The sequence below is a fragment of the Alexandromys fortis genome, unplaced genomic scaffold, assembly GCF_014885135.2.
Source record: "Alexandromys fortis isolate MF-2015 unplaced genomic scaffold, M_Fortis_MF-2015_v1.1 scaffold_31, whole genome shotgun sequence".
Classification (NCBI taxonomy): Eukaryota; Metazoa; Chordata; class Mammalia; order Rodentia; family Cricetidae; genus Alexandromys; species Alexandromys fortis.
In genome coordinates, this window is record NW_026067974.1 from 10159737 (window position 1) to 10186153 (window position 26417).

The 26417-nt window shown below is 37.9% G+C and overlaps 1 protein-coding gene across 31 annotated transcripts in view; it reads left to right on the forward strand.

Moving 5' to 3' along the window:
- Cdk12 (cyclin dependent kinase 12) overlaps nt 1-26417 on the forward strand; it is an 83077-nt gene that overhangs the window by 13626 nt on the left and 43034 nt on the right. For all 31 annotated transcript variants that reach the window (XM_050157123.1, XM_050157124.1, XM_050157126.1 and 28 more), the window contains exons 3-9: nt 2611-2787; nt 4708-4847; nt 6580-6750; nt 13081-13270; nt 19696-19752; nt 20531-20632; nt 26177-26254. In XM_050157123.1, coding sequence (XP_050013080.1) covers nt 2611-2787; nt 4708-4847; nt 6580-6750; nt 13081-13270; nt 19696-19752; nt 20531-20632; nt 26177-26254 — 915 coding nt within the window. The remainder of the gene's footprint in view (nt 1-2610; nt 2788-4707; nt 4848-6579; nt 6751-13080; nt 13271-19695; nt 19753-20530; nt 20633-26176; nt 26255-26417) is intronic.

The window sequence follows — 26417 nt, forward strand, 5'->3', positions numbered from 1 at the left end:
TATATAGGATCACCTGCCAGCACACCTCATCAGGACACCCCTAGACAAATGTCAGCCAATCAGGGGGTCTTGAACCTCAGAAACCCCTAACCCTCACCTTTTCTACTATGAAAACCCAGTTCTAATTTAGTTCGGTGCTCTCTGTTATTCCAATACGTTGGACGTGCAGAGACTGAGTTTGCAAACTTGATTAAAATAAAGGATCTTTGCTTTTACATATGGGACTCAGTCTCCTTTGTTGGCTTTTGTGAGGACCCCACGGATTTGGGCATAACATTTGGGTGCCGTCTGGGATCCCCCAAAGCCTACTAGGACTACCACCTGTAGAGCCTTCAACCAGCCTATGAGTTTTTGTTTCATGTTGTTAAGTTTTCTGTGTTCATGAAACATGTCTCTCAGGTCTGTGTCATGAGTTTTTGTGAGCGGGCCCAGAATCCGTAGTGCCTGAAAATGATCTGCTGATGTGCAAAAAGATCACAGTCTTTATGCCTGGGGATACATTCTTGGGCCCTTCTGCAGAGAGTGGTTCTCTCTGGGGAGACACGCGGGTCTCTCAGTTCGGTGGTGAGACACGCAAGTAGCGTGGTCAGTTGGCTTTTGTGGGGACCCCGCAGATTTGGGCATAACAGTAACAACACATACACAGACACACACACGTGCATGCATATACACAATTTTAAAATAAAACTATTTTTAAAATTTGGATTTACCAGGCTTTATAGCAAATATCTATAATCCTAGTACACAGGAGTCTAAGATGAGAGGATTGCTGGGAGTTCAAGGCCAGCCAGAAATACTAGTGAGATCTTGTATCAAAAATAAATAAAAAACAAAAAACAAAAGCCCCAAAATATTTCAATTTCTAATTTCTAGAAAGCTGACTTTATCTTATTCCTACTGACTACTCTAATTTGCTAGCTATATAATCCTGTAATGGTCTTATAATAATTTTGCTGTCCCAAAGACATCCATGCAGGAAAAAAAAAAAAGGAATAATTTTGCTGCTTGAATTTTTTTTTTCCCCCTTCTTCGAGATAGGGTTTCTCTGTAGCTTTGGAGTCTGTCCTGGAACTAGCTCTTGTAGACCAGGCTGGTCTCGAACTCACAAATCCGCCTGCCTCTGCCTCCTGAGTGCTGGGATTAAAGGTATGCGCCACCATGCGCCACCACTGCCTGGCCCCTAAATTCTTTTTAAGTCTTTAGTCATCAAGTGATAAATTGTTGGCCTTTTTCATTTAAATCTTTGTTAGAGAAAGTTAACTTTTGTTAAAGAGTAAGTTTCATGAATTGTATGAGCTACAATCATACATTGTGACTTTTAGAACTTGGATTGCACATTTTATTTCATTTCAATAAAAAGTATCATTGAATAATTTATGTATTGTTTTAAATATTGAAACAGCATTACATATAGTCACTGGCCTTAATAAATAATGCTTGCTGTTTAAACTGGGCAGTGGTGGTATACCTTTAATCCCAGCACTCGGGAGACAGACTCAGGTGGACCTCTGAGTTCAAGGCTAGTCTTGCCTACTGGAGAGAGTTTCAGGACAGCCAGGGTGGTTATTCAGGTTCACCCTGTCTTGAAAAGCCAAAAAGAAAAAAACAGCAAAAAACAACTTGGCAGTGTAATTGAGGCTAGCCTCTTTTAATTTCTGATCCTTCTGCCTGAACCTCACCAAGTTTAGATCCTTCCTTCCCCTTCCTCACCAGATATACTGGGTATTTAACTCAGGATCTGGCACCTGCTAGGCAAGAATTATATCACTTTGAACCAGAGAAATGGCTCAGTGGTTTAGAGCACTGCCTGTTCCTCTAGAGGACCTGATTTCAATATCTTCGTGGCAGTTTACATTCCATCTGTAACAACAGTCCCAAGGTATCTGATGCCCTCTTCTGACCTTTACAATCATTGCATGCATGTAGTGCATAGATTGTACATATAAAAATAAATATTAACTGAGTTCAAAGCCAGCCTCTGGTCTACAAAGTGAGTTCCAGGACAGCTAGGACTGTTACACAGAGAAACCTTGTCTCAAAAAACCAAAAATCAAAACAAAACCAAAACAAATTAAAAAAAATTTGTAATTAAAGTATACCTAAAATATTAACATATTAAGAACATTCCCCCACTATTTTCACACATGAGAAAATAGGCGTATTCACAGTGCTTACTTTAAGAAATTTTACTTTAATAATTGGTAAAATGAAAACACTTAATCTTGCTCTTTAATAAATTGGTTATATTAATCAGTTAATTAACTAATATACTTCAGTAAGTTCTAACTTTTTAGTATTTTTTTAGATTTATTGTTATGGCTATGAAAGTTTTAGCTACATTAACGTATGCATACCATGTGTATGTCTGGTTCCGACAGAAATCAAAGGAAGGCATGGTATTCCTTGCAACTGGAATTATTTATAGTTGTGAGCTGTCAGGTCTGTGCTGGGAATTGAGCTGCAGTCCTCCTAAAGAGCCTAATTTGGCCCTTAGCCATAATTCCATAAGTAAAATCTTTAATCTTTTTAATAGTTGTGCATAATAGTATTCTTTTAAAGCTTATTTGAATAGTCTCTGAGTAATCTTTTTATCCTCTCATCTCTACTTAGTCCAAAAGAAATGGTTCCATCAAAGCCTGCAAAGAAAGAGAAGGAGCAGAGAACTCGCCATCTACTCACCGATTTGCCTCTTCCTCCTGAGCTACCAGGTGGTGATCCATCTCCCCCAGATTCTCCAGAGCCAAAGGTGATTACGCCTCCTCAACAACCGTATAAAAAGAGACCAAAGTAAGTTTATCAGTTAAACTGATAAAGTTTAAGTTTAAAGTTTAAGTTTTTTTGAGACAGGGTTTTTCTGTTGCTTTGGTGCCTGCCCTGAAACTCTTTGTAGAGCAGACTGGCCTCGATCTGACAGAAATCTTCCTGCCTTTGCATTCCAAGTGCTGGGATTAAAGACGTGTGCCACCACTGCCCAGCATGTGACTTTTTTATTTTATGTGTATGGGTATTTTTTCTTTATGTAGTTCTGTGCCTTAAATACTCTCTTAAATACAGAGAGTCCCAAAGAGGGTGATAGGTCTTCTGGGACTGCACTTACAGTTAGTTGTAAGTCATCATGTGGGTGCCAGGAATTGAACCCATGTCCATGACTTTTAACTGCTTAGTTATCCGTCTCACCAGGACTTTAGGGATTTTTCTTACTTTTTTTTTTTTTTAAAAAAAATATTTATTTATTTATTTATTTATTTATTTATTTATTTATTTATTTATTTATTTATTATGTATACAATATTCTGTCTGTATGCCTAAAGGCCAGAAAAGGGCAACAGACCTCTTTACAGATGGTTGTGAGCCACCATGTGGTTGCTGGGAATTGAACTCAGGACCTTTGGAAGAGCAGGCAATGCTCTTAACCACTGAGCCATCTCTCCAGCCCGGATTTTTCTTCTTTTTAGTTTGTTTTTGAGACAGGGTTTCTCTGTCTAACTTTGGAACCTGTCCTGGAACTCAAGACCAAGCTGGCCTCGAACTTACAGAGATAACTCACCTGCCTCTGCCTCCCGAGTGCTGAGACTAAAGGCCTCCATGGCCTGGCTAGGGATATCTTTTTAATTGAAGAGTATTCTCTTCTGTTTTTTATCTAAAATTTATATATCTTTTACAACTCATAGAAGCGGGAGTTAAAAAATACATCTTTTATTTCATTTTCATTGGAAACAGTCTTTGCGAGGCTATTCCTACAGATCTTAGTTACTGTTTTCTCACTGTGAAGAGACACTATGGCCGAGGCAACTCTTATAAAATAAACCGTTTAATTGAGGGCTTTCTTACAATTTAAGGCATTTAGTCTATTGCCACAGTTGCATGCAAGCACCATCCTGAGAACTACATCTTGATTCATAGGCAGATAGTGGGAATAATACTGGGTCTGGCTTTGGCTTTAGAAACCTCAAAAACCACCTCCAGTACACACTTCTTTCAATAAGGCCACACCTGCTAATCTTTCTAATCCTATCAAAGAATTTCACCACTTGATGACTAGATATTCAAATATATGGCAGCCATTCTCATAGCATAACCACCAAGCATAATACATAGCTAATGTTTTTGTTGTTGTTGAGACAGGATCTTACTATGTTTTTCTGGCTGGCCTGGAGCTCACAGATTGCATGCCTTTAATCCCAGCACTTGGGAAGTAGAGGCAGGCTGATCTCTTGATTTTTAAGGTCAGTGTGCTCTATAGTGTGAGTTCCAGGACAGCCAGAGACCTAGCTACTTAGTGAGATCCTGTCTCAAGCGAAAAAAATAAAAACACCAAACCACATTTCTTTTGAAAAGCAATCCATGTACTTAGTGAAAACTCACACATTCTGCTGCACTACCAGCTTGTATCATTTTGAAGTCAGAATCCATTATAAACACTGACAGTTTATTATTTATTTTCTGCCATTTCAACAAAAATTTTATAAATAAAACTGGACAGTGGTAGCACACACCTTTAATCCTAGCACTTGGGAGATAGAGATTGATGGATCTTGGTGAGTTTGAGGCCAGCCTGGTCTACAAAATGAATGCCAGGACAGGCTCCAGAGCTACACAGAGAAACACTATCTTGAAAACAAAACAAATTTAAACAAAACAAACAAATATGTAAAAAGACAGTCATTTAATGGAGAGGTAACAGTTTTTAATTGGTTTTCTTTTTAGAATTTGTTGTCCTCGTTATGGAGAAAGAAGACAAACAGAAAGTGATTGGGGGAAGCGATGTGTGGATAAATTTGACATTATTGGGATTATTGGAGAAGGAACGTATGGTCAAGTATATAAAGCCAAGGACAAAGACACAGGTAAGTATTTCCTTAAAATTCTTGATGTCAGAAGCATAATAATTTAATAATTACTAGTTCGTTAAATAAATTTAGTAAAATAAGTTTTAGATTTTAATTTGTTCTCTTAATTATTAAGTAGATTAAAATGTTCCAAAAAATAGTTTTGTCAATTCTTAGTTTCGATTTACTCTAGGACCTCCCTGTACTAAGTCCTTTACATGAAATAGCCTAACATTTGCATGTAACCTCTGCCCATTTTCCTGTATAATTTAATTATCTATAGACTATTTGTTACCAATAAAAGCAAATTATGAATAAACATTATTATCATTCAAGGATTAATGACAAAGAAAATGATTTTTGAACATGTCCAGTTCAGACACTATCTCCTTCCAGCTGGAAATGTTTTTAGTTTATAGTAATTTGTCCATGAATGACATACAAAATACAGAGAGCTGACTGTATGGTAGTTTATTATTAAAGTTTTCCTTTTGAGCTAGTTCAGTAGTAGATGGTTTGCATACATTTGTGAGGTTCTGGATTTGATTTTCAGCATTACAAGCTTAAATTTTCTACATTTGTTGTCTATTCTGAATATTGATTTGACTTTTTGATAGGTTTTGTTTTTTGTTTTATATTTTGTTTTAGTCCTAGAATTTGAATTTAGGGCTTACACAAGAAGTCTATCAAAAAAGCTGTAATCCCAGTCTTCTTTGTTGTATATTATAAACTGTTTGTTGCTTTCTGGAAATTTTTGTGTGTTATTTTATGGGGAACCTATTTTATTTATTTATATAACTGATTTAACTTTTTTTTTTTTTTTTTTTTCGAAACAGGGTTTCTCTGTGGTGGTTTTGGAGCCTGTCCTGAAACTAGCTCTTTTTTTTTTTTGGTTTTTCGAGACAGGGTTTCTCTGTGGTTTTTTGGAGTCTGTCCTGGAACTAGCTCATCTAGACCAGGCTGGTCTCCAACTCACAGAGATCCTCCTGCCTCTGCCTCCCGAGTGCTGGGATTAAAGGCCTCCCGAGTGCTGGGATTAAAGGCGTGCGCCACCACCGCCGGCCCTGAAACTAGCTCTTGTTGACCAGGCTGGTCTCGAACTCACAGAGATCCACCTGCCTCTGCCTCCCAAGTGCTGGGATTAAAGGCTTGCGCCACCACCGCCCGGCTCTGATTTAACTTTTATATCCATTGGTGTGAAGGTGCCATATCCCCTGGAACTGGAACTACAGACAGTTGTGAGCTGCCATGTAGGTGCTGGGAACTGAACTTGGGTCCTTTGGAAGAGCAGCCAGTGTTCCTAACCACTGAGCCATATTTAGCAAGTGCACATACATGTGTCTGTTTCTGGCTTTAGTTATATTTGCGTCACGGTACACAGCAAGGAGTCTGTTTTCTTCTTCTACCATGTGATATCACTGGGGAAGCAGAGGTAGAAATTTAAGTTGGAGACAGCTTAGTCTACTTAGCAAAACCTTGTCTCAGAAATGAGAAAGAGAGGTAGGAAAAGAATGAGATTATGTATCAGCTTGAAGACAGGAATAAGGCTGGTTGTGTACCCTGATGTTAGAAGGCATTCTTACCAGAGGCTCAAAGCTCAAACTCTGCCTCTTAAAGAAAAGAAGGGAAACATAGAGGTTTTATGTAAAAAATACAAAAATGCGTACGTCTGAATACCGGTTCATGACAATGACTAATAACTGCAGTTGATTATAGTGACAGTCCATATTTGTTTTATATATTTTTGCAGGAGAACTAGTAGCTCTGAAGAAGGTTCGACTAGATAATGAGAAAGAGGGCTTCCCAATCACAGCCATCCGAGAGATCAAAATCCTTCGTCAGTTAGTACATCGAAGTGTTGTTAACATGAAGGAAATTGTTACAGACAAACAAGATGCACTGGATTTCAAGAAAGACAAAGGTAATAGTAGAAATTTCTGCATCTTTAATTTCATGTGTATGGGGTTTTATCTGCAAGCACACATATGCCTGCAAAAACAAAAACTGCTCTTAACTATAGAGCCATCTCTCTATCTCCATTTATATGAATTTTGGGGGGTGGACAGGGAGAGTTGATGGGGTTTCTATCTACATAACCATTCTGTAACTCACTAAGTAGACCAGGCTGGCCTTGAACTCAGAGTTCTGCTTGACTCTGCCTCCAGAGATCTGAGATTAAAGATAAGCCCAGCATTTAATTTTTAGATAGTCTCCATGTAACGCTGACTCCTGGAAATTTCTGTATGTACACTTTACTATCTTCAAACATGAACTTAGGTATCTACTTTCCTCTGACTCCCAAATTTATTTTTTTAAAAGATTTATTTATTTATTCGTGTACAGTGTTCTGTCTGGATATGTGCCTTCAAGCCAGAAGGGGGTGCCAGATCTCATTTTAGATGGTTGTGAGCCACCATGTAGTTTTTGGGACTTGAACTCGGGACCTCTGGAAGAGAAGCCAGTGCTCTTAACCTCTGAGCCATCTCTCCAGCCCCCAAGTGTATTTTTATCTGTATAAATGTTTTTGTCTGCGCGGAGGCCAGAAGAAGCACTAGATGTCCTGATACTGGGGTTACCAATGGTTGTAAGCAGCCATGTGGATTTTTAGAATTGAATAGAGATCCATTGCAAGAGCTACAAGTGTTCTTATTTACTAAACCATACTTGCTATGTAGAACAGGCTGGATCTCCTAGAGCTGGAGTTGTAGGTGGTTGTAAGCCACACGTTGTTACTGGGAACCAAACTTAGGTCCTTTGCAAGAGCATTATGTGCTCTTAAATGCTGGGCTATTTTTCCAGCTCCTATTTTGTTTTTTAAGACAGGGTCTTATTATGTAGTCTAGGCTGGTCTCCAGTTTCTTGTTAACTTCTTCGTTCAACAGCCTGCCAAATAATTGATTATAGTTTTATACTACCACACAATTTTATTTTTCCTTTCTTAGCTTGCTTATCACTGTGTGAACTTTTTAGGATATTATCTCACGAAGCTAGGCTAGCCTCAAGCTTTCTATATAGGTAAGGATGACATTGAACTTATTACCCTCATGCCTCTATCTTCCAAGTGCTGAGATTAAAGTGATGTGCTGCCATGTGTAGTTCTGCCAGTGTCAAAATTTTTTTGACAGGCCGGGCGGTGGTGGCGCACGCCTTTAATCCCAGCACTTGGGAGGCAGAGGGAGGCGGATCTCTGTGAGTTCCAGACCAGCCTGGTCTACAGAGCTAGTTCCAGGACAGGCTCCAAAGCCACAGAGAAACCCTGTCTCGAAAAACCAAAAAAAAAAAAATTTTTTTTGACAGGTTGACCTCAGTCTTCTTTCTTTCTTTTTTTCTAAGATCTATTTATGTGTACAAATGTTTACATGTGTATGTGCATGCCATATGTGTACAGTGGCCACAGAAGTCAGAGTTGTTGTCAGATCCCCTGGAACTGGAGGTATAAGTGATTGTAAGCCACCATGTGGATGCTGGAAATTGAACTCAGGTCTTCTGCAAGAACCATAAGTGCTCTTAACCTCTGAGTCATCTCTCCAGCCCCAGAGTTTTGCTCTGCCCTCTTCTCCCCCAAACACCTATTTGATTACTTTTCAACACAGGGTTTCCCTACGAAATTCTGGATGTTCTGGAACTCTCTTTGTAGGCCAGTTTAGCCTCAAGCTCACAGGGTTCCAACTGTTTCTATCTCCAAGTGCTTGTTTTTGTAAACTTGTTTTATTTCTATTTTATGTGTGTGGATGTTTTGCCTAAAATGCATGTTTGCATTTTATACATCCAGTACTGGTGGAGGACCTATAACTGACATTATCGACAGTTGTGAGTAACAGAATGGGTGCTGGAATCAAATCTGGATCCTCTGTAATAACAGCAAGTGCTCTTAACTGCTGCTCCTTCCTTTTAGTCCCAAATCTTACTTTTTTTTTATTGTTTTTTTTTGGGGGGTGTGTGATATGAGTTAAGGTGATTGCAGATGAGGGCTTTAAGAGATAGCTCCCTCATTATGAGGACCTGAATTAAATTCCTAGACATCACACAGAAGATTTAGGCATGGCGGAGTACACATGAAATCCAAGTGCCAGGAAAGCAAATGGGCAAGCCATTGGCACTGGCTGGTCAGTCATCCCATTGACTAAGTGAATTAAATAAAGCAAGAGACCCTGTTCTTAAAAAACAAGTTGGGACTGTCCAGATGGCTCAGCAGGTAGAGGCTCTTTCTTTCAGGATTGACAACCTAGGTAGATCCCACAGGTAACATGAACCATTTCCTAATTTTTTTTTGACCTTCCCATGCATGCCACGCACACACAAACAAAATAATTAACAAGAAAAAGACAATGAATGCCACCTGCATTTGACCTAAAATATGTATTAGCAGATTAAGCTAGGTATGGAGTTATATTACTATAATCATAACTTGAGGCTGGGCCGAGGATCACAGGTTCAAAGTCTATGAAATAGGTTTGAGTCCAACGTAGGATAATATATAAAAACTTAATTCTTTTTTCAAAAGAGTGATTTTTTGTTTGTTTGATTTTGCTAAATAGCATTGTTTTTTTAAAATATTTATTTATTTATTATGTATACAGTATTCTGTCTGTGTGTATGCCTGAAGGGCAGAAGAGGGCTCCAGACCTCTTTACAGATGGTTGTGAGCCACCATGTGGTTGCTGGAAATTGAACTCAGGACCTTTGGAAGAGCAGGCAATGCTCTTAACCACTGAGCCATCTCTCCAGCTCCCAATAGCAGTTTAATAAAATATACATTTTTAGGCCAGGTACTGGTGGTGCTTGCCTTTAATCTCAGCACTTAGGAGGCAGAGGCAGGCAGATATATGTGAATTCGAGGCCAGCCTAGTCTACAGAGTGAATTTCCAGGACAGCCAGGGCTACACAGAAAAACCCTGTTTCATAAACCAACTAAGCAAAACATGCATTTTAAAAAACAATTACTTTTTTTTGTGTATGGGTGTTTTGTCTGTACATACCACATGTGTGCATGGTGCCCACAGAGACTAGACATGAGATTCCCTGGAACTGGGATTACAGACATGTGGGTTCTGGGTATCAAACCTGGATTCTCTCAAAGAGCAGCCAGTGCTTGTAACAGCTGAGCCATCTCTCTAGTCCCCTAAACATTCTTTATGAATAAATTTCAAGGTAGTATGTAAGATAAAATTACTTGGTCAACTGATTTTTATAGTAGTTTTAGGTTGATTTTAAGAAATACAGTAAAAATTTATATAGCCTTAATTTGAAGCCATCCTTGCATATATTCCCCAACATTGAACCTAGTCATACACTCTACAACTAAGTGTCTGTGACTGTTATCATAGATATGTAATGAACATAATCATTTATGTTTGTATAATTACAGTCTATGCTGCTCACAGATAGCTAAACATCTAAGTTTTTTTTTTCTTTTCTCTTTTTGGTTTTTCGAGACAGGGTTTCTCTGTAGCTTTGGAGCCTGTCCTGGAACTAGCTCTGTAGACCAGGCTGGTCTAGAACTCACAGAGATCCGCCCGCCTCTGCCTCCCAAGTGCTGGGATTAAAGGCGTGCGCCGCCACCGCCCAGCTTACATCTAAGTTTTTTTTTTTTAAAGATTTATTTACTTATTATGTATACAATGTTCTGTTAACACATACGCACCAGAAGAGGGCACCAGATCTCATTACAGATGGTTGTGAACCACCATGTGGTGGCTGGCAATTGAACTCAAGACCTCTGGAAGAGCAGCCAGTGCTCTTAACCTCTGAGCCATCTCTCTAGCCTCTTTTGTTGCTTTTTTGAGACAGGGTTTTTTCTTTGTAACAGTTCTGACTGTCCTGGAACTCATTCTGTAGACCAGACTGTCCTGGGACCATTGGTAACCTCAGCTCCAGGGACATTCTCTTCTGGCCTCCTGCACACTTTTAATCAGTAGTACATACCATCACATAGATACATATAATAACAAAAAACCCCACAGCTGAGCCATATATCTAGTTCTTTCTAAGAAAAATCAAAGGTGCTTGTAAGGTGCAGTATGGGTTTTAGATATGAATTCCTAGTCCTCTAGTAGAGCAACCAGTTCTCTGCACCATCTCTCCATCCCATATCTGTTTTTCTAGTGTTATCTGGTCTTAGCTTTGTCTTCTCCAAGGTACTCCTTTAATTCCATTTTTCTTTATTGGAACTTTGAACTGTTTGAAAATGTTCAGGAAACTGAGAATGTTTGTGTCCTCATTCTGTTCTTCACCACCCCCCCCCCCCCAAAAAAAAAATGAAGAAAGGAAAAAAGAAATGCAAAGGGATGAGGAGCTGTCTTAGTGGATAAGTGCTTGCCATGCAATCATGAAGACCCAAGCTGAGCACAACAATGCATGTCTCTGATCCTGCATTTCGTAAGGCAGAGAGACAAATGAATCTCAGGGACTCACTGCCCAGTCTCTCTAGCCAAAACAGTAAGCTTAGTAACTAAACAGTAAGTTTAGTGTGAGACTGTCTCAAAAAATAAGGTGGAGAATGATAGAAGAGGACAATAACCCAGAGTCAACCTTTACCCTTGATACCATGTGTACATGTGAGCCAGGGTGTCGTTGTGCACATACTGTGTGGACGTGCACACTTACACAAAAACATTCTATCTCTTTAAAAAATAAATGCATACCATTTGGGAAATGTGAGAGAGTTCTTGAAGTCTACCCTATATATTAAGAAGCCCTGCCTTGGGGCTGGAGAGATGGCTCAGTGGTTAAGAGCATTGCCTGCTCTTCCAAAGGTCCTGAGTTCAATTCCCAGCAACCACATGGTGGCTCACAACCATCTGAAATGCGATCTGATGCCCTCTTCTGGCCTGCAGATAGACACACAGACAGAATATTGTATACATAATAAATAAATAAAATATTAAAAAAAAAAAAGAAGCCCTGCCTTGTACTGAGGATGTAGCTAAATTATGGATTACTTGCCTAGTTACACTTAGTACCTTGGGTTGGATTTTTTTTTTTTTTTATGGTTCTATTGAACAGAATTATAAACCTGGAGGATTTTGTTGTGTTTTGCTAAGGTTTCAAAATGCCCGGACTTCTCTATAACTGTGTAGTTAAGGGTGACCTTTAATTTCTCTACCACACATGATTTATGAGGTATTGGATTCAAACCCAGGGTTTTGCTAGGTATAGTGGTGTGTGTCTTTAAACTTGGGAGGTTTAGGCAGTTTGGGGGCCAGCCTGGTGTGCATATCTACATATCTGCAGTGTAGCTTCCATGCCAGCTCTGTCGGAAAACAAAAACATAGTACAAACCCAGGATTTTATGCATGCTTGGCAAACACTCTCCCAAGTAAACTACAGCCTCAGCCTGTAGGACTAGAATTCTACATTTACAACATTGGTATAAATTCCAAATTCCCTACAGCTATTTTTAGTGTGTTTCTTACTACTTTTGACCCATTTCTGAATTTGTTTATGTGTTAGTCTGAGTTTATAGCACATGTGTATGGGTGCCATTGAGTTCAAAAGACATCAGATCTTCTGGAGCTGCAATTATAGGCAATTGTGAATTGTGCTCCAGAGTTAGAGGCCAACCTGCATAGTCAGCTCCAGACCAGCCAGGGCTACATATATATAGTAAGATACTGTTTCAAAAAAGGAAGTAGAAAGAGGAGAGTTGGAAAAGGTGATTCAAAGGACCCTTATTTGCTTGCCAACACTCACATGTCAGTTTACAACTATCTGTAACTCTAATTCCAGTGGATTCAGTACCATCTTCTGTCCTATGCATGATTCATGCTTGGATATGGTGCACTGATATATATGCAAACAAAACACTCTTCATATAAAATAAAATACGTCAAGAAAAAAAAGACCCAGTTTATAACAAATGGGCATGGTTGTCTTACACAAAACAAGAAAAACTGTAATTGCCAGCTAATTGATTTGTCCCAGGGTCTGTAATAAACTTTTGATCTTGAAGTATATAATATAAATATTAAGTTCTCTTAATACATAAATAATTCGCATATAGGTAGTGTGGGTATCAAGATTTATTGATTCATTACTTATTTAGTATAAATTATATTATAAATAAATAAATAATTGATTATTGCAATAGTGTTATTTATCCTTAGAAAAGGAAAATTATTTTATTAGTCTAATTTTTAGGTAATTCATCTATAAAATCAGTTGTTCCAGGGAGACTCTAGTTAACCTCATTTATATTCAAATTTGGGAATTGTTATTTCAACATTTTAAAAATTTTTTTCATGTTATGTAGGTGCCTTTTACCTTGTATTTGAATATATGGACCATGACTTAATGGGACTACTAGAATCAGGTTTGGTGCACTTTTCTGAGGACCATATCAAGTCATTCATGAAACAGCTAATGGAAGGATTGGATTACTGTCACAAAAAGAATTTCCTCCATCGGGATATTAAATGTTCTAACATTTTGCTGAATAACAGGTAACATAATAAGCAAATGAGGCTAATCACTTGTTCCTTTTCTTTTGGATTTTGGTCTAGATAATTAGGATATAAGCAATGCAATTTTTTTTACTTGTTATACATGTTGAATGTGTTCATTTATTGTTGTCTCCTTTTGACCTCTCTCTTGTATCATCTTTCCTGATGTAATGTTAGAATTAATAAAATAGGATTTCAAATATTCAATTGCCAACATTCTAGAGTATTAATCTACTAGAGAATATACCATATAGTTAAAAATAATGCTGTTATCCAGAGAAAACTTAAATATATATTTGGAAAGAAACATCTCTCCCCTGTCAACTGACTTTATCAGTTACTTCTTTTAGAGGAAGACCTTGCCTCAACACACACACCCCTCCCAACACACACAAATTCTCATATTCTCTCTCTCTCTCTCTCTCTCTCTCTCTCTCTCTCTCTCTCTCACACACACACACACACACACACACACACACACACACACACACACAAACACAAACTCACACTCACAGGTTGGTGGTGGTTATGGTAGGAGGTAGAATAAGCAGCTGTGTGGGATTGCCTGAGATTGCCCAAATTTTAACAGTAAAAGCCTGGTAGTTTACACTCTGCAGCTGAATTAAGGAGTAGAGCTAAGCAATTTAGCTTTTCAATTCAGTAAGAATTTTTAGACAGATGTAACAGGAAGGGGAGCCAGCCTTGCTTGTTGGGTTTCTGTCCTGCCAGGTACCCCCAGCTGTTTAGCCCCAAAGAAAATCGCACATAGGTCTCCATAAATTATAAGCTGATTGGCGCATTAGCTCTAGCCTCTCACTGACTAACTCTCACATCTTGATTAACCCATTTTTCTGATCTATGTTAGCCATGTGGCTCAGTACCTTTTTTCAGTGGGGCAGATCACATTGTGCTGCTTCGGTGGTCTGGGCAGGAGTGGGAGGAATCAGCTTCCTCCTTCCCAGAATTCTCCTGTTCTCATTACATCATTTCTCCTTCCTGTCTGGTTTTCCCAACTATATTTCCTGCCTGGCCAATCAGCGTTTATTTAGAACATGATTGACAGAATACAGACAATTCTCCCGCACCAGACAGAGTCTCAGTATGTACTGCAAGTGGTTTTTAACTATGATTCTCTTTCTCAGCCTCCCAAGTGCTGGGATTAAAGGCATACATCACCATAACAGACCATGTTAGTTTAATTTAGAATCACCTGAAAAGATGCAGCTTTGAGGAATAAATAGAAATTATCAGAAAGATTGACAACGAAGAACCAAAATCTCTGACATTGCTTATACAAAAGCACATGAAAGAGAGCATGGCTGCAATACCAGCACTGTAGAAGCTAAAGAAGGAAGACAGGATTTGAAAGTAGAGTGGGAATAGAGCTCAATTGGTAGCGCCAGTGTACACCACGACCTGGGTTTGATTTGTAGTACCACATAGCAGTTTCATGGCCAGCCTGAAACTGAGACTCTTAACTTCAAATAGAAAAAAAGTAAATGGTGTATTATGTTTAGAAAACTATAAACATAATTATAAACATTATTACTAGAGCATGAAGTAAAGCAATTATGGTGAAAGGTGAATTCAAATTGTTACTAGGAATCAGTTTATGATTATGTATATCCTACTGAAGAGGTTCCTGTTATCTACAGTTTGGAAGGGGGTATTCACGATGTCTTTGTAAAGCAGTACTTTAAATTATACTTTAATGCCTTTATTGTGAGGGAAGCAAGACATATAAAGATTTATTCTTAAACCGGAACTATGTTTACATTCTTATAATTGCAGCTAGTAGGAAAGTTAAAGTGAGAGAATCAGGAGTTTATGCTGTAAGACACCATTTTGAAAAAAGTTTTTTTTTTTTTTTTATCCATTCTCTTCCTGTCTCTGCAACTCAAAATATTCTACTAAGTCTATATCAATTCATAGTTTATCTGTAGTCTCAGCTACTTGGAAGGTTGGAGCAGGAAAATTGTGTATTTGAGTTTGCCTAGTAACTGGTAAGGCTGTCTTGCTGGGCATAGTGGTATATGCCTTTAATCTCAGCACTTGAGTGGAAGAGGCAGATGGATCTCTATGAGTTCAAGACCAGCATGAGCATGATCTGCATAGTTCCAGGACAGCAAAGAGGTACATAGTGAGACCTTGTCTAAAATAAAAAAGATCTGTCTAAAGGTAAGTGTGGTAAACACCTTTAATTCTAGCCTTTGGGAGGCAGGGACAGGTTTTATCTTTAGGAGTTCAAGGCCATCATGGTCTCTGTGGTGAGTTCCAGGCCAGCCAGGGATAAATAGCAAGACTCTCAGTGAAGAAACAATTGGCGACTGGCTCAGCAGTTAAGTGCACTGGTTGCTCTTCCAGAGTACCCTTACCCACATGGCAGTTTACAGCTTTCTGTAACTCCAAGATCTGCCATCCTCATACAGGCAAAACACCAATACATATTAAAGAAAAAGAAAATAAAAATAAAAAAATTATTTAAGAAAGAAAAATACAATTGTTTTGTCCTGGAATTTTCTGTAAACCAGACTGGCCTCAAACTCAAAGGTCTGTGTGCCTCTGCCTACTGAGTGCTAGGATTACAAGTGTGCACCACCACTACCTGGCTGAAAAAAACAATGAGTAAACTAGGATTATAGCTAGCTATAGCTGTGGCTCAGGAGTATAGCCCTAAACTATACAACAAAAGAAAATTTAATGATAGCTGTCAGTTTGAGGCTTTTTGGCACTTAGTATTTTATTTTCTTCTTCCTGAGAGGATATCTCGGAACAAGTAATAATTATAGTTGTTTTATATATTTTTTTTAGTGGGATCCCCTTTGACTAGTCCCTGACTTCCAGAGTCATAGAGATTGAAATTTTATACTAAATTGAAGTCTGTCATGGTTACTAATTGAGATGTGGGAAGCCACAAGCCAACTTGATCCTTCAAGTTTCTAATCCTGCTCACTTTGCTCTGTACTCAGTGGTCTTCATTTTTATTGGGTGCCACAGAAGATAGGGTCTTCTCCATCAGTAGAAGTATTTATTGGTTCTTCAACCATTCCAGGCTTAGCTCTGAGGGTTCTGTGAATGGCTATGTATGTTGGACATATTCCAGTTATTTAGCACAAGCACAAGGTGGTTATCAGGGGTGGGGGGAGAAGAGTATCTTTAAGTCAGGCTTAGTGGCAGAGGTTTATCTACATAATGAGACCCTGTCTAAATAACAAAATTAAATTGAATCCAAGAGAAATGGCCGAAAAGACAGGAATAAGGAAAATAGTGACAGCAATATGGTCATGTTTAAAAAGGGAGTAGTCATAGATATCAGATTACAAATTATAATACTTAAAAAGAAAATTTGCAGGGGCTGGAGAGATGGCTCAGTGGTTAAGAGCATTGCCTGCTCTTCCAAAGGTCCTGAGTTCAATTCCCAGCAACCACATGGTGGCTCACAACCATCTGTAATGAGATCTGGTGCCCTCTTCTGGCCTGCAGGTATACATGCAGACAGAATATTGTATACATAATAAATAAATAAATATTTAAAAAAAAAAGAAAATTTGCAAAGCATAAGGTCAGAGGTGACATTAACACACAGTTAAGGGAAGGAAATATACTGTGATAGACAGTTGAATTTCAGTAAAATAAGGTGCTAAGTACTTGAAGATCATTTCAAAAAACATTTTAAAGTCACAGTCTCAGAAAGGATTTTTTGCTATTTATATGTGGATCTGTTTTCTTTTTGTCACTGGAATATAATAAATAAAATAATAGCAGTTTTTGTTTATGCCGAAATTTGGCAGTACTTCCACAACAAAGTTTCAGGCTAGCTTGAGCCATAAGACCTTATCTTTAAATAAATAATTAATAAATGTGCTGGGAATATAGCATAGTTTTAGAGTTCTTTTTTTTCCTTCCCTCCATTTTATATTTTTTTAAAATATTTATTTATTTATTAAGTATACAATATTCTGTCTGTGTGTATGCCTGCAGGCCAGAAGAGGGCACCAGATCTCATTACAGATGGTTGTGAGTCACCATGTGGTTGCTGGGAATTGAACTCAGGACCTTTGGAAGAGCAGTCAGTGCTCTTAACCGCTGAGCCATCTCTCTAGCCCAGTTTTAGAGTTCTTCTCTATCATATATGAAGTTCTAATTCAGTTCCCAGCATCACAAAAAGAAACAGGGACAGTGAGATGGCACTTGCTGCTAAGCCTGATGAGAGTTCACAGGGTGGAAAAAGTGAACTGACTCCTGACACACACACAACATGGCATACATACAAAAATAAAGACTAATAGCCACCTTTAATACCTGCCTAGAAATAAAGACTAATAATTACCTTTAATTGCACTTGGGAGGCAGAGACAGGTAGATCTCTGAATTTATGGCCAGCCTGGTGTACAGGGCAAGTTCCAGGACAGCTAGCGCAGCACAGAGAAGCCCTGTCTCAGCAACAACAACAAGAAAAAAAGGGGAAAAAAAAAAAAACACAAAAACAAAACCCCAAACCCAATAACCAAACAAGTGAAGAAATACTTTTCTTAGTCCCTACTGTGATTCATGTAGCAAATGCTGGTGATTTCAAAGGATAGCAAAATTTCCATAGATATATTCTTGAAATGTAATTTTTGGTTCTCCTTTGTACCCTGATTTTGATTCCTCTTGGGAACTCAGGATAGCAATAGTCAAGAAATTGAGGTTTTTTTTGTTTGTTTCTTTTTTGCTGTTTTGTTTTGTTTTTCGAGATGGGTTTTCTCTGTGTAGTATTGGAACCTGTTCTGGAACTCATTCTGTAGATCAGGCTGGTCTTGAACTCACAGAGATCCACCTGCCTCTGCCTCCCAAGTGCTAGGATTAAAGACGTGTGCCACCACCACCTGGCTGTCTTTCTTGATTTTTTTTATTTTTATTTTATAATTTATTTATTATGTATACAACTGTTTTGTCTGAAGACCAGAAGAGGGCACCAGATCTGTAACAGATGGTTGTAAGCCACCACGTGGTTGCTGGGAATTGAACTCAGGACCTGTGGAAGAGCAGTCAGTGTTCTTAACCTCTGAGCCATCTCTCCAACCCATTTTTCTTCATAGAGGATAAATATTCTTTTACTTTTTTTCTTTTTAATTTGCTTATGAATTAAACTTTAAAATATATGAGCCAGGTGAAGTTGTTTGTTTTTACAATCCCTACATTTGGGATGCTAAAACTAGAGGATTATCATAAATTCAAGGCAAGACTATATGATGTAGTGAGATCCTGTTTCATATAGTAAAGAAGGAGTATTTTGGGCAAATAGATAAAGGTGTTCAGACTCTTTATGATATTGGTTGATTTTAATGTAAAATTTTGCTGCTATTACTTTTCTTGTTTCAATAGTCTGTCCCTTTGCTCATACTTTTGGGAACCACCTCCTGGGATAACCTCTTTCCTATACCCCCTCTGATTATATATTTATTTATGTACATTCGTGTTTTACTTGTGTGTATGCTTGTGTAAGAGTGTTGGCTCCTCTGAAACTGTAGTCACAGACAGTTTTGAGCCACCATTTGGGTGCTTGTTATTGAACCTGGGTCCTCTGGAAGAGCAGTCAGTGCTCAACTGCAGAGCCATTTTTCTAGCCCGTACTATCTGATTTTTGTCTTACCTGAGCTATCAGGTACCTTGAATGTTCTCTGCCACTCAGCTGTATATCTCCAGTTATTTGTGCTATGAGACAGGATCATACTTTGAGGCCCAGGCTAGCCATGAACCTGAACCCCTTGCCTCTAATGCTAGGATTAGAAGTATGTGCCATCATGCCTACCCTTAACTATCTCTTAGTCTAGAACAGACCATTTCTCCCCACCCCTTTCATTATTACGTTATTACTTTATCAGGTACTAGACACAGATGTCTGCCGTAAAATAATATTTAAAGGTGGCGGTGCACACCTTTAATCTCAGTATAACTAGGTGGCCTCTGTGAGTTCAAGGCTAACATGGTCTATAGAGTGAGATGAGGCCAGACAAGGCTATGTGGAAAACTCTTGTCTAAAAATAATAATAAAGAAACAAAATAAAATAAATTAAAACTGTTGTGGGAGATGCATACCTATAGTTGCAGTTCTTGATGGGGTTGAGATGAGATGATGATGCTTACGTCTAGTAGTTGGACACCATGCTGGGTAACATATGTAGACTCCATGGTAAAAATGAACATGAAAAGATAGAAATCAGATTTAAAAATTCAATAATATATATGTGTGTGTATATATATATTTTATGAGGCATTACAAACTTTGTTAGGAGAGGCTAAAATGGGGAGGGTAACCTTTTAGAAATATTACACATTATTTTTTTTTATAATTCTTTTAGGTTTAATTGGCACTTATGTTTCCAAGTGTAGTTTGAGAGTTGTTTCTTATGAAAATAATTATTTGTTTGTTTGTTTTACAGTGGGCAAATCAAACTAGCAGATTTTGGACTTGCTCGGCTATATAACTCTGAAGAAAGGTAAGGCATTGATTAAAACTCCATATGGGAAGGTTTATTTGTATCTCATAATTTTAGGCCAACTTTGACATGGCAAGAGCACTATCTCAAAAGAAAAAAAAAGTAAGACTGTGTGGGAATTAGAGAAGAATCCTTTTAATTTTTTGATACTCAAATTCTACAAATTATAGTGACTATTAAAACTCATTAAGTATTTGAATGTGTTCCAACCTAAATGTTTTTGTTTATTCGCTTATGTTGCACTCAGTGTGGTAGAACTCACAGAAATACACACCTACCTCTGTCTGCATAGTGGCCTAGTGTTGGAATTAAAGGTGTGAGCCATCATGTCCAGTCTTACTCATTTTTTTTAAAAAAGACTCTTTGTTTTTAATCTTGTATGGGTTGCTTTCACACACTTGACTGAAGTGGTATCAGATCATCTTGAAGTTGGGTTTGTGTTGTGTCATGTGTATTTGTGTCCATTTATGTCTGAGTGTCTTCCACATGTGTGTGGATTGCTGGCATTAAAGGCATGTGAACATCTCATGTACCACCTAGATCTTAGACATTGTTTGCATTCTTCAGTCAGCCCTTCACTGAAATAAGTTAACACAGATTGGACTAGAAGTGCTTTCATCTTTCACTTCTGTACAGCTTCCTTTTGACCTGCTAATTTGCTGTTGGAATTGGTTTAACAATCTCATCTTCAATTGGCAGCTATTTCCATTGGTTTTTAGTTACACATTTTCCATCAAATGCCATTGTACGTTTACAACCTGATGGTTTTATGTTTCAGTCGCCCTTACACAAACAAAGTCATTACTTTGTGGTATCGACCTCCAGAACTGCTACTGGGAGAGGAGAGATACACACCAGCCATTGATGTTTGGAGCTGTGGGTAAGACTCTTTTAGCCTTTTGCTTTGTCTGTAATTCACATAGTATTAATATATACTGTTTCCTGTCTATGTTAGCCCTTTGTCTTTCATCCTAAGTGCATGTACACTTACACACATGCATAAATATAGATAAAAGTAAATTTTTTTTTTTCAAAAAAGGAAACAATTTAGCAACTTGTTTCAGTTGCCCAGTCTTTCCTGAATCTGGTAATACTTCTGTCTTAGCCTCCAGATAGCGTGTATCACTATGCCCAGCTTATCTCAAGTCTCATCATTGTCATTTGTTTATTTAACAGTCTCTATAGAGAACTAGATCATTTATTCTATAGACTTCTCACAGGCTGGGTATCTGTTGTTGTCACTGTCATTTTTTAAAAAAAAGAAAAAGAAAATGCCAGGAATGGAATGTAGCTCAATGACTTGCCTGCCTAGTATGTGAAATCCTGGGTTTAATATTCAGTACTACAAAAGGCTAGTCATGTCATTTTGCTTACCAATTTTCAAAATAGTGAGGTGGTTTTTCTACTCATGCAAAATGACTTGTTTTATTGGTTTTCTTATTTATTATGTTCATTAGGAACTGATAGACTTACATATTTGATGTAACAACTGTACTCTTTAAAAATACATAATTATTTGTGAAAGTATGTGAGAGGGAAAGAGAAAAGAGGAGAATAGAAGAGAGCAAGAATGAGCATATACCATGCTTCTGGGAGTGCCCATTTAATCCCAAAAAGGGTATCAGATCCCTTAGGGCTAGACAGGAAGTTGTGAGCTGATTGATAAGGTGCTAGGAACCAAACTCTGGTTCTCTTCAGGACAAGAAAGTGCTCTTGATATTCTAGCCATTTATCCAGTTTTTATTGTACTAATTCTTTTTCAGACTTTCTAATTTTTGTCTAGTCTAAATTTGATCAGGTTAGTTGTTGAATACTCTTGATTCATTGTTAATAATCTTTAATAGTCTTCCTCGTTTTCATGTTCCAGCCTTCTATCTGCTGTCAGCCATTTCTCTCAAGAAGTGTTCCTTTTTGATCTGTTTATTCCCACCCCCTTCTCTTCCTTCCTTTTCATTTTCTACTCAGGGTATCTCTAGCCCTGGCTATGTTGATTTATACTATAGACCAGTCTGACTTCATATTTGTGGCAGTCTTCCTGCCTCTTCCTCCTAATTACTGCGTTTGTAAGTGTGTACCAATATAGCTACTCTGAATTTTTTTTTTTTTTTTTTTTCCTTTTAGCTCAGGGTACCATCAAGCTCTTTGTATAGCCCAAGAAATCCTTCAACTCCTAATTTATCTGCATCTAACTGCCAGGTATTGGGATTGCAGATTTGTATACCATTCCTGGCTTGAAAATGAAATTAGAAGCTACATCTATGTTAAAGATCAAAGTGCTTTTATTTTTATTTATTCTTTTGAGACAGGGTCTTGTTATATAGCCCCGGCAGGCTGGGAAGTTGATATATAGTCCAGGCTGACCTGGAGCTCAGCCACCCTGTCCCTTCAAGTGCTTAAGCATGTACCACCATGCAAGGGGCCTAAATATTCTAAATGGCCGACATTTGTTATTAGTAGGTGGTGTGTCACACTGCTGATACCTTTCATTGGTTATGATTCCCACATCCATACTTTGTAAAATAGTGTGTCATCTTTCCCATTTTTCTCCCTTCCTTTGCTATAAGTCTTTAAGGGAGTGCTATAGTTTTTATTTTTATAATTCAACAAGATGGTAGCCTATCTAAATCAAATGATGCTTTAATTAAGTTTAAATGACTGAAATTGGGTATATTTATATTCAAAAACCCATTTTATTATAGCTAAGCTGGAAAGTTAACAACCTATTAAGATGAAGGAGGAAGAACTAGAGGCGTGGAAATTAGGTTCAGAGACATCCTTAAGGCTACACGAGAGACTCTTATCTCAAAAAAAAAAAAAAAGATCTGCCTGCCTCTGGGAGTGCAGGGATTAAAGGTGTGTGTGCCATCGCCGCCCTGCGGGTTTTTTTTTTGTTTTGTATTGTTTTTTCAGCCTGTACATTCTGCTAGCTTACTGTGATGACTAAAATGTTGATTACATGATGTAGTTTTTCACACCACTGGAAACTGAAATCAAAGAAAACTCTGAAGCAGAGACAGTATGGTGGCACACGGCTGTCATTTTAGCACTTCTATGTACAAATCTGGGCAGAAAGTATAAAGAGTAGTTTAGTTATATATGAAGCAGTTGACAAATGGAGTCAGGAAGATCAGGAATTCAAGACCTAGCTGGATGACCATGGCAGTGTAGACCTTTAATCCCAGAACCCAGAAGGCAGACACAGGTAGATCTCCGAGTTCATTAGGCCAATCTAGTCTACAGAATGGGTCTAGGACAGCCAGAGCTGCATAGAAAAACCCTGTGTGGACCCCCTCACCCCCCCAAAAAATTACAAGGTCTTCGCAGGTTTCTCAATAAGTTTGAGAACACTGTCTCCAAAATAAATAAAGCTATCTATTCCTTTGTGATTTTCTTTTTTGATGCTTTCCTATTTTACTAGTTGATTTAAAACTGTGCTTAAAAGTTACTTTGACAGTTAATAATGAAAACAAACCTTAATTTTGCTTTTTCTACCTCTGACTAAACTTTGAAAGAATTAGTTACCCACTAATCAAATTAAGGAAGACACTAAAAAAGTTAATAAAGCAAATTGTAGGTGACGTAAAATTTTGTTTTAGTACATTTTTAGGCTAATAGAATGAGGCATAGTGAGTGGTACAGGCCTTTAATCCCAGTTCTTCAAAGTCAGAGGCAAGTGAATCCATCTCTCTGATGGACGCCAGATTGATCTACAAAGCAAGTTCTAAGCTAGCCAGGTATAAGTAGTGAAACCCTTTCTCAAAGAAAAGACAAAAGAATCAGACGAGGAGGGCTGGAGAGATGGCTCAGTGGTTAAGAGCATTGCCTGCTCTTCCAAAGGTCCTGAGTTCAATTCCCAGCAACCACATGGTGGCTCACAACCATCTGTAATGAGGTCTGGTGCCCTCTTCTGGCCTTCAGGCATACACACAGAAAGAATATCGTATACATAATAAATAAATAAATATTTAAAAAAAAAGAATCAGACGAGGAGAAAAAGGAAGAAGGCGATAAAGGAAGAAGGCGATAAAAATACTGGTAGAGGGGCTGGAGCCAGTAAAGTTGGCTCAGTGATTAATACCACTTGATGCCCTTGCTGAGGAACCGGGGTTTGGTCCCACCATCTATAACTCCAGTTCCAGGGGATTTTGATATCTTTGATCTCCAGGGGATGTGCATAAACATGTTCATACCCCCATCCCAACACACATAATACATATAATTTAAAATTCTTGGGGGGTAGAAGATTGCTCAGCAGTTGAGAGCACTTGCTGCTCTTCTTGTGGATGACCATGGATCAATTTCTAGTATACAGAACAGGCAATATTTGTAATTCTAGCTCAAGGGGATAAAATACTTTTAGCCTCCAAGAAACCCACATATAAATAATAAAAAAAAATAAGCCAGACAGTAGTTGTGCACACAATCCCAGCACTTGGGAGGCGGAGACAGGTGGATCTCCATGAGTTCAAGGCCAGCCTGATCTCCATAGTGATTTCCAGGACAGGCTCCAAAGCTACAGAGAAACACTGTCTTGGAAAAACAAAATAAAACAAAAAAAAACAAAGCTGGGTAGTGGTATCACACGCCTTTAATCCCAGCACTGAGGGGTGCAGATGGATTTCTGTGAGTTCAAGACCATCCTGATCTACAAGAGCTAGTTCCAGGACAGGCTTGATAGCTACAGTGAAAACCTGTCTCAAAAAAAAAAACAAACAAAAACATTTTTAAAGTGGGGTGTGAATATGATCAAAATACATTATATAGAATTCTAAAAGAATTAAGGAAACATTTTATTTAAATAAAAGTGTATACAGAGTCCACGGTGGTGGTAAGGCCTGAAATCCTGACATTTTGGAGGTGGTGGTTGAAGAATTGGGAGTTCAGGCCAGCCTAGACTACATGAGAATATGTCCCTAAAACCCAACAAAAAGTACATTAAAATAATTAGCACCACAATATTGGCATTTTTTAATTTTTTGTTTTTTAAATGTTTTGGAGACCAGATCTTTTTATGTATCCCTTGACTGTCCTGGAACTCATTATGAAGACTGCTAGGCTGGCATCCAACCCAGATCCAATATTCTTCCTCCCAAGTGTTGTGATTGAAGGGGTGCATCACAACCTTCAGCGTATTTTTATTTAGGTATAGGTAAATGTCTGTATCTGGGTATATGTTCACCAATTTAGTGCCCATTGAGGCCAGAGGCTTCAGATCCCCTAGAGTTGAAGCTACAGGTTGTTTCAGACAGAGTATGGAGTATTCGTATTTTTTCCCCTTTACATTTATCTGAAATACTTTCAAGAAATATCATCATATATAACCATAATATAATTATGAAAATCAAGAAATTTAAAATACTTGGGCAGTATAGTGCAAACCTATAATTTTGAACCCCATCATGGAGGCAGGAAGATCCCAATTTTGAGGTCAACCTGAGAGCTAATTAGGAAAGGAAGTTTAGTATTGTATAGGATAAATATATAGTCCTTATTTCAGTTTTATCCTTATACTAATAATGTCCTAGAGATAACTCTTTGTTTACTTCAGGATCGAATTAGTCTGTTTTTTATTTTTTAAAACCATTTCTCTGCTGTTGAATATCCTAGTTTCTAACTTGTAGGTTCATGCGATCTTTCCACCAAAGTTTTTATATTGAGTTTTATTTTATTGTGTGTGCAAATATTTTGTTTACGTGTATGTATTTATGTTTTCCATTATATGTCTGGCATATACAGAGCTCAGAAGAAGGTATTAGATTCCCTGGGAATGGAATTACAGTTTGTTGTGAGCCACCATGTAGTTGCTGGGAATTAAACCCAGGTCCTCTTCAAAAACAAGTGATCTTAGTCACTGAGATACCTCTTTAACCCTGATGTTTCTTTTTTCTAATGTTTTATTTATATTTGGTTACATGTGTGATGTGTATGCATGTGAAAATGTATGTTTCCCTTTTGTTATTTGCTGCTGGCCCAACTTCGAAGGATTCTCCTGCCTTTGGCTCCCATCTTGCTATAGGATCATTGGGATTATAGGCACACCGCCACACTCAGCTTTATGTGCCTTCTGTAGATTCAGACACAGGTGTCAATCTTTGCTTGACCCACTGAACCATCTCTCTGGCTCTGAGTGTCCATTTCAAAATAACAAAGGTATTTAGATAAAAATCATTTAAAAGCCTTGATGGAAATGATTTTAGCTGATAATAAATTGGTTTCTTTGTAATTGTATTGCCAGAGAGGTTATCATAGTATTGCATAGTTCTACAAAGAAAGTTAATGATGAAAAGTTAATAATCTCTTTATAGAAACAGCTAACCATCCTTGTAAAATTGTCTGTAATTCCTTAGATTATCATGGTTATTGAGACATAATTTAGATAGGTTCAAAGGATTTCTTTCTAACCTTTAAATTTTATTCTTTTTAGATGTATCCTTGGGGAACTGTTCACAAAGAAACCTATTTTTCAAGCTAATTTGGAACTGGCTCAGCTAGAACTGATCAGGTACTGTTAGACGTATGCCCTTAAGTGCCTGCTTCTTAAACTTCTTTCACTCTTAGCCTATTTTCATCTGAGAAGATTTTTACATAACCCCAGGTAGTAGAAGTATTTAATGTTTACTAGATGATAAATTTTAAATTTAAAGTAATCTTTGGCATAAACTTAT